General features: G+C 36.8%; 1 protein-coding gene across 1 annotated transcript; it reads left to right on the top strand.

Annotated features, from left to right (window-relative positions):
• The first annotated feature begins 3,016 nt into the window (after positions 1-3,016).
• On the top strand, positions 3,017-13,361 carry LOC113022434 (uncharacterized). Its single transcript, XM_026167837.1, has 10 exons — positions 3,017-3,096; positions 3,327-3,620; positions 4,091-4,384; positions 4,835-4,915; positions 4,999-5,070; positions 5,226-5,324; positions 8,353-8,393; positions 8,539-8,605; positions 11,641-11,681; positions 11,788-13,361. The coding sequence occupies exons 1-10, from the start codon at positions 3,066-3,068 to the stop codon at positions 11,884-11,886; spliced, it is 1,119 nt and encodes a 372-aa protein (XP_026023622.1). The 5' UTR covers positions 3,017-3,065; the 3' UTR covers positions 11,887-13,361.
• Positions 13,362-14,753: the final 1,392 nt, after the last annotated feature.

Genomic DNA, 14,753 nt, shown 5'->3' with positions numbered 1-14,753 from the left:
TATAAAATACTGGGAAGTCTACCTTTTAAGCTTATAAATTGTATTTTTAATTCATATGTATGTCCTGAATATATATTTTCAACTCAACAGCAGCTTCTGCGTTGACATTAGTGTTACAATGCAGTCATGTTCAGTATAACTTGCTTTGTGCAAACATTAATTTATTTCCTCTGCGGAATCAATTATTTTCTTCCTTTTTCCATTTTGCTGCTTATCAATATCTGTAGTAGTGAACTCATTAAATGCAAATTATAAATAATTAATTAAAAAAGGAAAGTAGTGTTTAACAAAGGTAAAAACAAGGGCAAAACATTTTCTCCCTAGAATTTAATTAAAAACTTCATCCGCAAAATGTTTTAATATTTTGTGTATATTTGGGGGGTTTCCTGTTTTGTTTTCTTCATTTTTTGTTTAAAAAAATGGTACAAACTGGATAAAATATACATGTGAGCCAGCTTTCAACTTTGTTCATTTAGCTTTAAAGGAGACCTTTTATACCCATTTTCAGGTCAGTTTTTTTCATTATTGGAGGTTATTTATAACAGACCTTGGTTAAACCCCTCAGTTCAGCCACAGCCTTTTTTTATTTTCCTTTAAGACAAACTTTTTTCTGATTGGTTGAACATCAAAATGACGACATTTTTACAGCAGTTAGGAGGAGCTGCTCTGCTCACAGTCAAAGCTTTCTTACTTTATAAGTCATCCTGACTGTCAACGGTTTGTCATGTTGATCGCGTTATGTGTTGAAGCCTTTGCTTTGGATTGCTAAATAAAAACATGGCATAGACATTCAAGGGTCATGATAATGTTGCTTCTGCTGGAGTCTTTATATTAATTCTGTCTGACACATGTATATTCCAATCCGGATGCTAATCTCACAGATCCCTTGTTAATGAACGGTGAACAAAAACAAATAGATAAATAAATATCAGCTACGTCAAAGAATTATAAGTTGCAAAGCTTCAGTTTCTCACAGGATATAAACTCTAGTCTCGGTTAGTGTTCTGTGTTTGACCCACTAATGCACCACATCCTCATCCTGTTGGGGCTCATATGACTCTGTACAGTCATGAAGGGAAACTTCTCTGAGGACATGAAGTGAAATTTTTTAAAATGAGAACTGAGACAAGTATTTTAAAATATGGACATAATATGACTTTAAGGAATGAAGTGAGGCATGACAGACTTTATTATTGTAGTGCCGTTAACATGCAACATTTTCAGTGCAATATGTGATCACTAAATGAATACCCAAACAAAAATGACAACCAGAAGAGACATTGCTATCTGATTACTGTCAGCATATTACTTTCATTGTAAATGTTTAGATCAGCGCACCAGAGCTTTGCTGAGGTTCACAGAGCTGTGAGAGCTGCAGTTCTGACTGAAGACTTCATGCCTGAGTCTAACATGAGTGTCACAATACAAAAATGTAATGATTATATCACACTGATTGTAAAAACGTATTCATAATATGCCTAAAAGAGTACATCATAATGGTGAAACAGCAAAATGCTTATTTATAGTATTTTTAAAGGTTTATTCTGATGTTTCTATAGTAAACATAACTACAGTCAGGACACGAGGTGGAAGGTTTCAATAACCATGTACCAGCATCTTAAAAGTTCATTAATAATTTGTTGTCCTGTCATTCTAGTGAATAAGCACCTCTAAGAAAGAAAAAAAAAAGCAGCACAAATGACCAACAAACACTTTAACTATTCTGTACCAACGCTGTAGCTGGCTGTATACACTCTAGTTATATTGGTGAAGGTTTTGAAAAGTGTATCATAGCAGGTCTGTGTGACATGGGTTTTACTGTGGCCAGCTTGTGTGACACTGCGAAAACTGTGGTTTTTCTGAAAGCAACTTCTCCTAATGACATTTAATCTAAATGAGAGTCAGAGCAGTCATTCAGACTGTTGTAGTCTGTTCTGCACATTCACATTGTTCTTTTAATCATGGCTGATCTCCTGCTGCTAGTCGTTCTCATGTGTAAGTTACACTTCTTATCAGATTCATTCTATTAGGTGTTCATGTTAGCATGTTTCTCTTGTTTGCCTCAGATGTCTAACACTAGTTTAAATTTTTCATCTTTTTATTGTTAAATTAATTTTTTATTTTCTTCCTTCCTCCTTCAGATTCTTTTAATGAAATTAAGGCACAAGGTCAGTCTCAGGTTCATGTTTACTTTCTTTTTTGTCTCTGGAGCTTCTCTACAGTTACTCAGCTTTGCTCATCATGAATATTATTTGTGTAACTACATGCACTGTTTATATTATGTTTCAATATGTTTCAGTCAACTATGTTTAAGACTTTTTGAATCTATTATTATCTCAGTGCTTACTTTACCATTACATATACATATACAATATGGGGCTAAATCTATTTGATTCATCTAACATACAGTCTAAGGAGCTTGGAAGGAAAGCATCTGGGCTTCTTACATTTCTTTAAGTCTTTTAAGTCCTTCATCTTTAAGTTTTCAAGAAACTCAAAGAAGATGAAAGACTTAAAGAAACTTAAAGCAGTTCAGACACTTTCCTTCCTTAGACTACGATGGGGTGGCTGTAGCTCAGAAGGTAGAGTGGGTCATCTGCTGATTGGAAGGTTGGTTTGATCCCTGGCTCCTCCAGTCTGCATGCCAAATATCTCTGGGCACGACATGAACACCAAGTTTCTCTCCAATGCATCATTCGGAGTATGAATGTTTGTAAATGTTAGTTAGAAAGCCTTTAAAAGCATAGAAGAAAGTACTTGGGTGAATGTGGCATGTTGTATAAAGCATTTTGAGTGCTGACATAAACTTTAATTTTTCAGATCTTCGTCCACCTAAACTGACAGTGAGCCCGCTGATGATCACAGAGACAGACTCAGTTACGCTGAACTGTCAGAATCCTCTTCCTATCTCTGAGTGTTATTTCATCATTTCAGGATATAAAATTGATAAAACAGCTCCTTGTCTGTGGACTCTGACAGGATCTGAATTTCTGTCATGGACACATGAAAGTTCACCTGTTACAATTGAAGTGACCTGTTATTACCTTTTAGCATATAAATCTCCAATGAGTAACATGTCAGCAATCACCATACAACGTGAGTAAACACTGCTGTAGTGCAATAATATGAGGATGTTTGGCTACAGAGAAAAAAAGAAATCTGCTCTCAGCTTGGGGGTTGTACGAGGCGTGAGCAAAATCTGCATGTGAAGCCGACATAAATATTTAAAATAGTAAAACTCCTGGAGCAGTTTCTATTATCAGATTTTATTGTCAAGTAAATTAAAGATTTGTTTATTTTACTTGAGAAATGTTTATTTTTTTTAGCTCCTCGGCCTGAACTGACAGTGAATCCACGGACGCTCATAGAAACAGACTCAGTCACAGTGAACTGTCAGACTCCATCATCTGTTTCTGTGACTCAGTGTTTTTTGTACTTTATGAGAAGAAGAAATTCTACGTCCATCTCCTGTCAGCAGAGACTTAATGGAACTGAGCTCCTCTCTATGGCAGAGCAGAGCTCGTCTGGTGAGGTTGAAGTCACATGTTTTTACATGACAGAGCGTAAAGGAAGACAATACCAGTCTCCTCACAGCAATATATCTTCAATCAACATACAAAGTAAGTGATTAAACTGTCTATATTATACCTCAGTATATGATGGACATAAGTTCTTCAGTTTTTCCAAAGAAGGAAGTTAAAATGATGTTAATAAAGCTTTATTTAATTCATAAATAACAAATCCTAGGAGGGATGTATAAATTCATTCTTAAATAAACTGTCAATTGGTTGAATTGATTTAAGTCTAAATGCATTTAGGACCAAATTTCCAGTGAGTAACATGACAGCAATCATCACGTAAATACTGTAAATACTGCAGTAATGTATTAATATGTGAATGTTAAACTACAATATTAGTACAAAACAACAAAGGTGTTCTCAACTTGTGGGTGTGTGAGAAAAAATTATCATGTGCAACAAACATGATAATTAAAAAAAAAAAAAACCCTCAGAACATTTTCTATTGTTAGATTTTATTTTCAAATAATTGAAACATTTGCATTTGTAACTTAACAAATGTTTGTTTTTAGCTACTCGACCTGAACTGACAGTGAATCCACGGATGATCATAGAAACAGACTCAGTCGCACTGAATTGTCAGGCTCCATCATCTTTTTCTGCGACTCAGTGTTTTTTGTACTTTACGAGAAGAAGAAACTCTACACCCATCTCCTGTCTGCAGATTTTAAGAGGAACTGAGCTCCTCTCTTTGATACAGCAGAGTTCACCTGCTGAGGTGGAAGTCACATGTTTTTACATGTCACAACATAAAGGAGAACAATACAAGTCTCCTCAGAGCAACATATATTTCATCAGTATACAAAGTAAGTAATCATACTGTGCTGGTCTATATTATACCTCAGTATAGGATGTGCATAAGCCTTCAGTTTTTTCAAACCAAAGAAGACACATAAACAGATGTTTCTAAGTCTTTAATTACCTTTAAATGTAACAGGTATTAGGAGGACATACATAATTTCATTCTTAAAAAAATGTGCATTTGTTGAATTGATTTAAGTCCATCCAGGGAGCAGAATACTCAGTAATGACAGATGTATTTGTATTTGTATACTGCATTCAGTATTATGCACTGATATCAGATGACAGCAAAACAATATTCTTTTGAATTTATAAGTGAAATTTTAAGTGTAAAACATTGACACTTTGCAGTTGTGTGTCAGTATTGCAGTAGTGGAAGGAAAATGCCTTCTGAGGTGAATCCACAAGAAACTCAAATAATGAAACAATCACAACACCATCTTCTGTTATTGCAGCTGAAAAAAACACTTTGACCTCTGCTCCTCCTACTTCTATAAACTTCACAAGTGACACAGTCACGAGGGACACAACTATTGGTAAGAGTATTACAAGTTAATAAAAATGCGTAGGTCAATTGCTGTGGAGTGTTTTGACATTTGGTGATATTTGTTCATTTCAGTAGACTTTACTTCTACAAAGCTCAGCACTAAAAGGACTACTTCTTCTGTGACTACACCAAGGATATCTTCAGGTAAATGAAATTTCCTTAAACTGTATTATTAGTCATACTAAAAGCATCTTGCTTTTGAATTTCAGTATTTATTTCCTATATGACATTCAGGATACTTTGCTTAACAAAAATGGGAAGTGAGACTGAGTCTTGCCTGTGGGCTGTGTTTTTTCTAGTTCCTTTTAAACTTCTACTTGTAATTGCAACTGGTTTTGGTGTAGTCGTGGGCGTCATCTCACTGGGAATGGCTCTAGTGTGTGTGAAAAAAACAAGTGGTAAGGACAGTAACAATTCCTTATTTCATGTAAAGCATCAAACCTTTCTATATGCATGTTTATATGCTTTCCCACAATTTCCAAAAGTGTTTATTCTGCAGAAAATGTTCCCCAACAATTTTATATGGATGAGGATTAGTGCTGCAAATGTTTAACACTGAGCTCATTGTAAATCCTTTCTATGTTTAATCTAAAGTAGAGTTGGATGTCTCGAGACCGGTACTTTTACGTGGTCTTGGTCTCGGTCTTGGTCTCGCTGTTTCGGTCTTGCGTTCTCAAATCGACATAGTGTTCGGAAGATTTGGAGTCAACCATCAGCGGAGCGGGGGGGGGGGGGGGGGGGTGGCTTACTGGGCTTAAGCCCGGGTCATTTTTTCAGAAGCATGGGGTCTTTTGGAGTGTAATTTGTTAGTTAGATGCCTGACTGACAACTGTATAAAACAAAAACAACACACGAAGCACAGAGCGCACCGTCGTAAATTCCCCCTAATTTTGGTATGATCCGAGCTCAGGCACTAGGCGACTGAGCACAGCACCCATGCGAGTTTGCTGCAGACAGAGGAGAGCTTAAGTTTGACCAGGTACCAAAGCAAGTCATTCGTACTGTACAAATAATGTAAATATGACGGTGTATCACAAAAGATTGATATCAAACTGATCACTTGGTTGCGTTACTTGCTCTTTGAGTGAATCAATAAATGGATAAATGAAAAGCCGAACAACAATGCTTTGGTAGAATTAAAAAAATAAGTGTAGTGCAGGTCTATGATGATTTTTAGTGCTACTATCATCTAGTTCTGATTCTGGTTCTGTCTTGGTTAAATCCTAAATTGTCCTGATTTTGAACTGTTGTTGTCCTGTTTTAATTCTGGATCAGTTCTGGGTCTGGTTGAATTGGGGTTTAGTCCCTGTGTCTTGATACAGCCCCGACTTTGTTCTGCCTTGCTGCTTAATTAAAAAAAACTAAGGTGTCCTGCATATGTGATATTTATTTTTTTCCTATATGAAGTCATTCTTTTTTTTAACAAAACTCAAAACAGAGCCTAATAATCTTTCAGTCATTTCTACCCTCACTTAATTTCCTTTCGCTGCTCAGCTCTCACACAGTGGCTCAGCTATGCTCCAATCCCTCCATATTGTGGCCAATCACATGCGAGGATATAGGATAATATCATCAGTGTTGGGAAGGTTACTTTTAAAATGTATTCCATTACAGAATACAGAATACATGCCCCAAAATGTATTCTGTAACGTATTCCGTTACGTTACTCAATGACAGTAATGTATTCTGAATACTTTGGATTACTTAATATATTATCATGCTTTTTACAACAACGTGAATGTACTATTGGTGTGTGATTTATTACTATTACTGAAGGTCCGCGACTCCGAACTGTAGTAAAGGGACCTCTGACTAATACGGCGGGGTCCCTGTCGGCTCGTAGCCGAAAAATAGCTTTACTTTGTTGTGTGGGTCAACTTTTCTTGCGAGAGACAGAGAGAGGCGTTGAAAGGCTGCTCCAACGGAACTTATTGTTTTCGGAGGAAAACACGAACACGGTGTACAGTCGAGTCTTAATAGCTTACTTACAACTGGGCTCGTCAGGCACTCTTCTTGGCTGCAGTGTTTATTATTATATTTACATGCTTCCAGCTCCCGTTTTTTTCTCGATGACAACTCGTACGTTTCCACTCCCCTTTTTCTCCCTCCTCGCGCTCACAGACCCATAACGTGTATGGCAGTGCATTCTCCCTGCAACACGGACTACACTGCCCATGATGCTACATTCTTTAGAGCTATGCTTGTAGCATTCTGCCTGTTAGCTTAGCACAACAACAACAACGAAAAGGCGCTCTCTCACCCAGGAAACACAAAGTCGCAGAGAGAGAGAGCGTCGCCCTGTAACCATGGCAACCGTAACGCTGCCGCCTGGAACAACAGAACGTAGCTGTCAAACAAAACCCAAACAGTCCTGACCCGCGACAAAATGAAACAGGAAAGTACCGCAGTGTAATCCATTTATTTCAACAAAGCAACTGTATTCTGAATACCACCTTTTTAAACGGTAACTGTAACGGAATACAGTTACTCATATTTTGTATTTTAAATACGTAACGGCGGTACATGTATTCCGTTACTCTCCAACACTGAATATCATTATGCGAAAAATAGAGAGGGTGAGAGACGCGACAGTCAAGTGGAGCGTGCGTCTGTCCTCTCAGTAAGTGAGTGAGACAGTAGACAGCGGTGAGGAGGGCTGTGCGACAGAAAAAACACAGTTTAAAGACTTTTTTTGTCTCAGTCTTGGGCTCGTCTCGACTTGGTCTTGTCTTGGTCTCAATACCCTCTGGTCTTGGTCATGTCTTGGTCTCGGATTAGGCGGTCTTGACTACAAGTCTAATCTAAAGTGATACATTGATTCTTTAAAATTATGTTTGTCGAGTTTGTTCAGTAATTACAAAAAAAAAACAGTGTTTAATAAGGTTAGAAAATACGCCTAAATTACAAATTTATGTATATTTTAAAAAAAAATCAGAGCTGAATTAAAACGCACAAGAGCTTTGTTCAGAGTCAGCGTTAGCTTGTCCTGCACACAAAACAACCAGTTGCAAACTGCAGGCCTCTCAGCTTAACAAGCTCCAGTTAACACACCCATGAGAATGTCTATGCCCATATAGATTTCAGTGGGTCCAGTTTCAAGTAGAATTCTGCTTCCAGAGTCAACAGGCAGCTGCTGTCACGAAATGCAGTGTTTTTTCTCATACCTGTTTGCGTCCATCCAAACAGGTATTAGATAAAAACACTGCCATTTTGTGGCTTCATGAAAAGCTAATGACCGATGTTTGACGAAAGCAGAGATATCACTTTACTTTCATATTTATTAACCAACAATCACATGACAATTAATGCTTATCTTTTTGCCCTGATGTAACATCACTGTCACATCAACTATGTGTTGTAGCCAATGTTGTTGTTGGGGCTTTTTCTCTTGTGGTAGTTTTTTATGAGTTTTGCCTTTTGTTGTAGGTGATTTTTCAAGCACAAGAAAAACTGACAGAGGAGGATGGGTACTTTTCTTTTTCTTTTACATTTTGTTAGGTTTTTGTTTGTTTTTTTAATAAATTTCCCTGTATCTAATAATAATTCACGTTTTTAATTGCTAGTCATTCTTACTTCTTCTGTTCTCAATTTCCTCTCTTTTTATCAAATAAGATGTCTCCAGATGATACTGAAGCCTTCAATATGACCAATTTAGTCCCTGGTGATGACCCACCTAAAGGTGAGCTGCTGTATTTCCTCTGTTTCCCTCAGCAGGAGGGAAACAGAGGGCTTAAATAGAATAGAATAATCCTTTAATTGTCCCACAAGGGGACATTTGCTTCTAAATACACCAGTTGTTCCCAAAGTTTTCTACCTCATAAAATATATGGCTCTTAAAGTACCACCCTGATGACTAACATTAAAATACAGTAGTATAGGCCTATTTAACACCATATATAGTTTACACAAGAAAATTTTACTTCTTACATGAATGTTATTTATTTTAACTGTCATAAACAGGATGTGACAAGTAATAATAATAACAACTGTACTGCATTAAAACATTTAAAGCAGATGGGATATACGGTCTTTGATTGATGACTTATGAACCCTGCTTCCAGGTCCAACCTACTCTACGTTTATTAAGGCTGTTTTGTTTTTAATATGTTTTAATGCTTTGTATCTTGTTCTATTTACCGTATTTTCTGCACTATAAGGCACACTTAAAATCCTTTAATTTTCTAAAAAAATCAACAGTGCGCCTTATAATCCTGTGCGCCTTATGTATGAATTCTGGTTGTACTTACTGACCACGGACCGATTGTATGCGCTCAAAAATCTGTCAAAAAATGTTTTAGTACTACTTTGGTAAGCTACAAAGCCGCACCATTTGATGGATTGTCGGAGCATTACGGCTACCGTAGTCCAGAGCCTCACGGAGTAATCTGGATCCAAAACTCTGTTCATTTCAGGTCCCAAAGTCAAACAAACACTGAGAGTTAAAAACTGTCTGAATTCTTTCATCTGTGATAAAATGATCAGAGTTTCTGCTTTACCAGAAGTAACAATTAAGTTTAATGTCCAGGCATCCATGAAAACAGAATTTATTAAATTTAACAGAGTTAGAAGTTAGCAGGAAGTTAGCCTAAATGTGATATGCCATGTTCTGACAGAGAGATTTCTGAAAAAATTAAAAAGGTACAGCTCTGCTATCACTTTCAACATAAATGAAGACAGAAAACTAAACATCAGTGTAACTCCGAAATGACAACACAGGCACGGCTTCTTCAAGACGGGCGCTTCGCTGCATTTATTGAACGCTGTGAAAACTACAAACATAAAACACAAAGGCTTTAAGCGCTTCAGTCTATCTAAAGTAACACTTGTGCTTTAACAACAAAAATTACCTCGTGGCCGCCTGCCACTTCGGAGGTCCTGGAAGAATAGCTTTACAGTCTTGTGCATAGGGATGGGTATCGAAAACCGGTTCTTGTTGAGAACTGGTTCCCACTGTTTCAATTCCTTGGAATCGTTTGCCATTTTTGCAAACGATTCCCTTATCGATTCCAGTCGCCCCGAATGACGTCACCACGTTGCGGAGCGTCATTTACCTGGCAGGAAACATGGTGGCTCAGACGCTAAAAAGTTTGGTTATACTTTACAAGAACGGATGACAACAGGGCAACTTGCAATACTTGCAAAGTAGATACTTCATTTAAGGGAGGAAACACTACGAATATGCAAAAGCATTTGCTCACAAAACACGCGATGACCTTAAATGAATGTCGTGTTTTTAATTCCGCTCCGGACTCGTGAATCTCAACCCAGCAGCAGCGGTAACGTTTGCACGTCCTCTCCCGTTAATGCGGCAGGTAAATAATCAACTAACAGTGCATATTATGTTAGCGCGATCTGCCTTATCTGCCATTACTGCGCGTTTAGGTGACCATGATGAGAGAGACAGAGTCTGGCTGGCGCTCGCTGGCAGTTCTCGCTGCAGTCTACCGGTAGCGTCTCCTTTCAAGCCAGGATAGACTAATGTTACCGAGCAGTGACTAAGTTTGTGGTCAAAGGCTTGCACCCATTTGCCACAGCAGATGCCCCCGATTTTCGGTAAGTGAATGTGTTTAATTGTAGGCAGGGACATTACTGGATATTCTTGTGTAATTGCTACAGAATAATTTATGTTATACTTTGTTATTGCTACAGAAGAATATTTATTTTATTATTTTACATTTACAATTTTTTTTCCCCCGGGGTCCCTGTGACACCACATTGAAGAGCCATAGGCTGGATCTCTTAAGATCTCACTGCTGGGTTTGTAAGGCCATGTTAAATTTCTATCTTGTTCAAAGAGAAAATATAAAACAAAGTTCTAAGCTAATCGACCTTAGTGTTCTCCTTTTTTAAAAAGAATCGATAAGAGAATCGATAAAGAATCGAATCGTTAAACAGAATCGAAAATGGAATCGGAATCGTGAAAATCTTATCAATACCCATCCCTACTTGTGCATTCTAAATTAAAACATAAAATAATTAGAACACCATACATTACAAATTTTCACAATATTACAATACAGTTATGGCAAATGACAAATACCTTGTACAGCTGGTAGACTAACCCGGCCTTTGCAGATAGCTCGCTGAACTCCTTAGCGTGATTATTAAACGTGGGCTCACAGCCTATAATATCACGCCCAAACCTCGCGATAATAGCGGTGTAACAAAACTTGTTCTTTGTGACAAGATAAACACACCCTTACAATATTGACCACAGAAACGTACAAGCAAGAACATTTTAACTGCTGGAACCATCTATTAAACTTCTTTATACACAAGCCATTTCTGTGACACTTACAATCAGTGACTTTTGTAGGGTAACTGAAGTTGGGCTAGCTGGTATATAATGATGTGCTACATGATATCTAGCGACACAGCTATGTTAGCATAACATAACCACAGTTATGTTGGTGAAATTAGTGAAAACATGTCACTTCCAGCCAATTTTAAATCAAAATTTCAAAGAAAGACTGGTCTGGACCAGGTAATGTGTTTAGCAAAGGTTACCATAGCAATGTAGGTGGTAAAAATAGATCCACTTTTGTGACACTAAAATCTCCGAGTTTAGATTCAAATGACCTTGCTCAGTCAATAACCTTGCTTCATAGAACACTCCTCAGACCTTTTCCTATTTCATACACATTACATTTTCATGTATAGACATACAAAGTGAAAGAAATGTAACTCTGGATCTGTCTTCTGGTTCTGTTGCAGGGTCTGATCATCTAAACAGAAAAGAGTCTCGAACTGAGAATGTAAGTGAAACAAGTGCATCCTCAGTATTGAACTGACTACAGAGATTACTATTTACAACAGAGAAGATACAGATGCAAAAACCTTTTTGCTCTATTTTATTTCTAGTCTTCTGTATACCACTTGTACTCCACCATCCCTGAGGAGCCAGATGAAACACCTACAACGAAAACAGAACTGGCGTACAGCACTCTACAGCCACACTGAAGCATATGAAAAAATACTGAACTGGAAAAAAAACAAAACAAAAGATAAGACTATATGGCCATTACCCACTCAAGCCATATAGATAAGGCAGGAGATGTTTTTCTTTTTTTATGTAGGAATCTCACCCGGATAACTTTTCTACTTCAGCTTTCAAATTGTATTAAAGACAACAATTTTCAAAAGATTAACATACATTTTTTTATTTTGGTGTCAGCCCATAGCTTTGTATTAACAGTGCAATGTGTTATTCAAGCAGCATTTGTGTTTTTCTAACCTTTTTTCCCCAAGATTTATTTTTGTTTTTATTTTAATAACAAAAGCTGTTACAGAATACTCATGGCACAAAGTAAATATCTACAACTCATTACAATATAATAAGTTATTGTCACTGCAGAAACAAAAGTGTATATTTTTGTATCCATGCCATTCAAGGATGATTTCAAGCATCAGAAAACCAAACACAAAAAATAATCACAATATTGGTAATTACGACAAAAAAGAACAGGTAGGATTGGAGTAAGACAGTAAGTGAGGCAAAAAATATATATAAATAAAAAACAAATAAATCAGCAAAATCAAAAATTAGAAAACTCATTATGTGGACTTTCCCACCCACCCTCCAGCCTTGTATTGTTCCTAATTTCCTTTCATTTATATATTTATACAGTTTAGTATCACTTGTTTATATCAACTCTTGTGTACAGGAATCAACACACTTCATGGTACAGCTACATCGTTGAGTTAAGCCAGAAAAGCCTAGTAGGGGATTAATTTAAGGCAGACCTGGGAGGTTTTGTATCACCACTATAGTCTGTCAGGTCCAGAAAAAGTAGTGTTGCTAAGAATGGGCTCTAGATTTAAAAGAAGGAAAACCAATAAAGGAATTAAGCTGATCTTAACTGATTAACCATTAATTTGGGCATTCTAAGAACTAAAATCACTAAAATCAGTGAGAACTCTAATCTTTTGACTAAGTTATTAGTTTAATGAGTCTCATAAAATACACTATTGATTTGAAACCAGTTAATGATAATTAAAATCACAGTTGAACCTCAATAGCCAGTGATGTTGAACAATTTTGCATAGCAAAGATTGGCAGCATTCATTCCTATACAACATTAAGAATGAAGAATGTTATGACTGCCATCGTAATCTTGAATGCAAATCTAAGTGTGCAGGTGCCTTTCTGTCATTGGTGGATGTAGACCAGTGGATTTATCCTCGGCGCACCCTAACTAGTGGACCCTTTTGTTACTTGCTCGTTGCTGTTGCTTTATACTAGAGTATGTAGGGGTAGATTGCCTTTTTGTTTCTTTATAGTTTTCGCCAGTTTTTCTTACTTAGGGAGGTAAGTTTTTGTCTTTTGGTTTAATTCTGTTCAGTAGGTAAGTTTGTTCAATCCTGAAGTAGTCTCCCTTTTTTTGTTTTGGCATTAGGTCCACCCTGAGTTGTAATCACCCATATGGAAAAGAAATAGTAAAAACTTATATGTGATTACTCATGAAAGTGGCCACTTTCTCATTACTTTCATACATTGTTTTAGTAAGTATCCAAAACATACAAGTTTCATTATATAATTTTTCAAGAGATCTTATATCTGTTTTCACTCTTATATGCTTTTCATACAAGTTTCACACAAGACAGATACAAACTTTATAAGATTTATATATATCTTTTCCATATGGGCAGTTCTTCTTTTTGTGTTAAATAACCTCAGGAATCATTCTATTGTAAATAAATCATTATCAAATGCTATCAGTTGTGTGGCGTGCTGCTTGGGGTCTGACGAGGATGGATTTCCTGTGTGTTATGTTCTGGCCACCCCTAGATGTGTTGTAACAAGAATATATGAGTATGTGAGAGAATTTCTTCACTATGTGTGACCATGTATAATAATGTATGTGCTAGGTTAATAGCCCAAGTTGTTAGTTGGCATACAAGACCTTGCATATGTCTAGTATAGATCAATTAAACTAAAATTCAGGAGCAGACCCATTACAAATATCACCATTAAATGAATTAAACAACTTGAGTTCTCCTAAAAGTCCATGTTCTTAGCCGTGTGTTGTGAAAAGCTATGTTTTGCCCAGGTGGTTTACGAGTACGTGTTTCAGCCATTGGTCAGGGCACAGCTTCATGAATACAAAAACTGCCTTGGTGTAAGAAGGAAATAAGTATTATAGTGACCATGAGAAATGCACCCAGTCCACCAGATACGCATGCAGCATCTGCATGCAGATATTGGAGGGAAGATAATGTATGTATAGTAAAGAAGTTTCTAGTGAATGGGGAAGGTACAGTATGAAGTACACTGGAGGGTGCTTCAATAACACAAACAATTAAGCGACTCTAGGTGGCTAATATGCATTTACATGTAAACATGTTAGTCTTTTTTTTTTTAAACACTTTCTTGTGATTATTTTCATTTTGGCTTGAAATAAAACACCTCCCTCTGCTGGTGCTGCAGCTTACTGAAACTTCTGCATGTGTGTCCATTTAAAACTCCACATGTAATGAATAAAATGATACTTCTTCCAATAAAAAAAGATTATTGTTAAAAGACAGAACCAGCCAGGCAAGGTAAAAACTAGTTTAGTCTCTGGCTTCAAACAGCTTCTCCTGTGCTCTGTCCCCTTGCTTCCTGTATATCCACACACAGTTCTCATCCTTTCTGTCTCCAAATTGTTATTCAAAAATTGTGATTATTAATTGGCAAGACTAAGGAAAATGGCGATGAGGTTAATTTCTTTCTCAGTTGCAGATTTTATTTAACAAGATCGAGCAAATACTCAAAATAATAAAGTAAGTCCACTAATAAGATAACATAAAGTTCAGGCATATAGCTTACAATTAGGGATGCGCGTGAC

This window comes from Astatotilapia calliptera, chromosome 5 (assembly GCF_900246225.1).
Source record: "Astatotilapia calliptera chromosome 5, fAstCal1.2, whole genome shotgun sequence".
Classification (NCBI taxonomy): domain Eukaryota; kingdom Metazoa; phylum Chordata; class Actinopteri; order Cichliformes; family Cichlidae; genus Astatotilapia; species Astatotilapia calliptera.
Note: the sequence above shows the minus strand (reverse complement) of the source record. Positions and strands in the feature narration are given on the sequence as shown.

What these genes read in the sequence shown, in the direction of transcription:
- LOC113022434 (XM_026167837.1), top strand. Translation starts at nt 3,066, where the DNA reads ATGAGTAACATGTCAGCAATCACCATACAAC. An exon ending in TACACCAAGGATATCTTCAG is followed by an intron (nt 5,071 to 5,225) that starts GTAAATGAAATT and finishes TGTTTTTTCTAG; the next exon opens with TTCCTTTTAAACTTCTACTT. An exon ending in GTGTGTGAAAAAAACAAGTG is followed by an intron (nt 5,325 to 8,352) that starts GTAAGGACAGTA and finishes CTTTTGTTGTAG; the next exon opens with GTGATTTTTCAAGCACAAGA.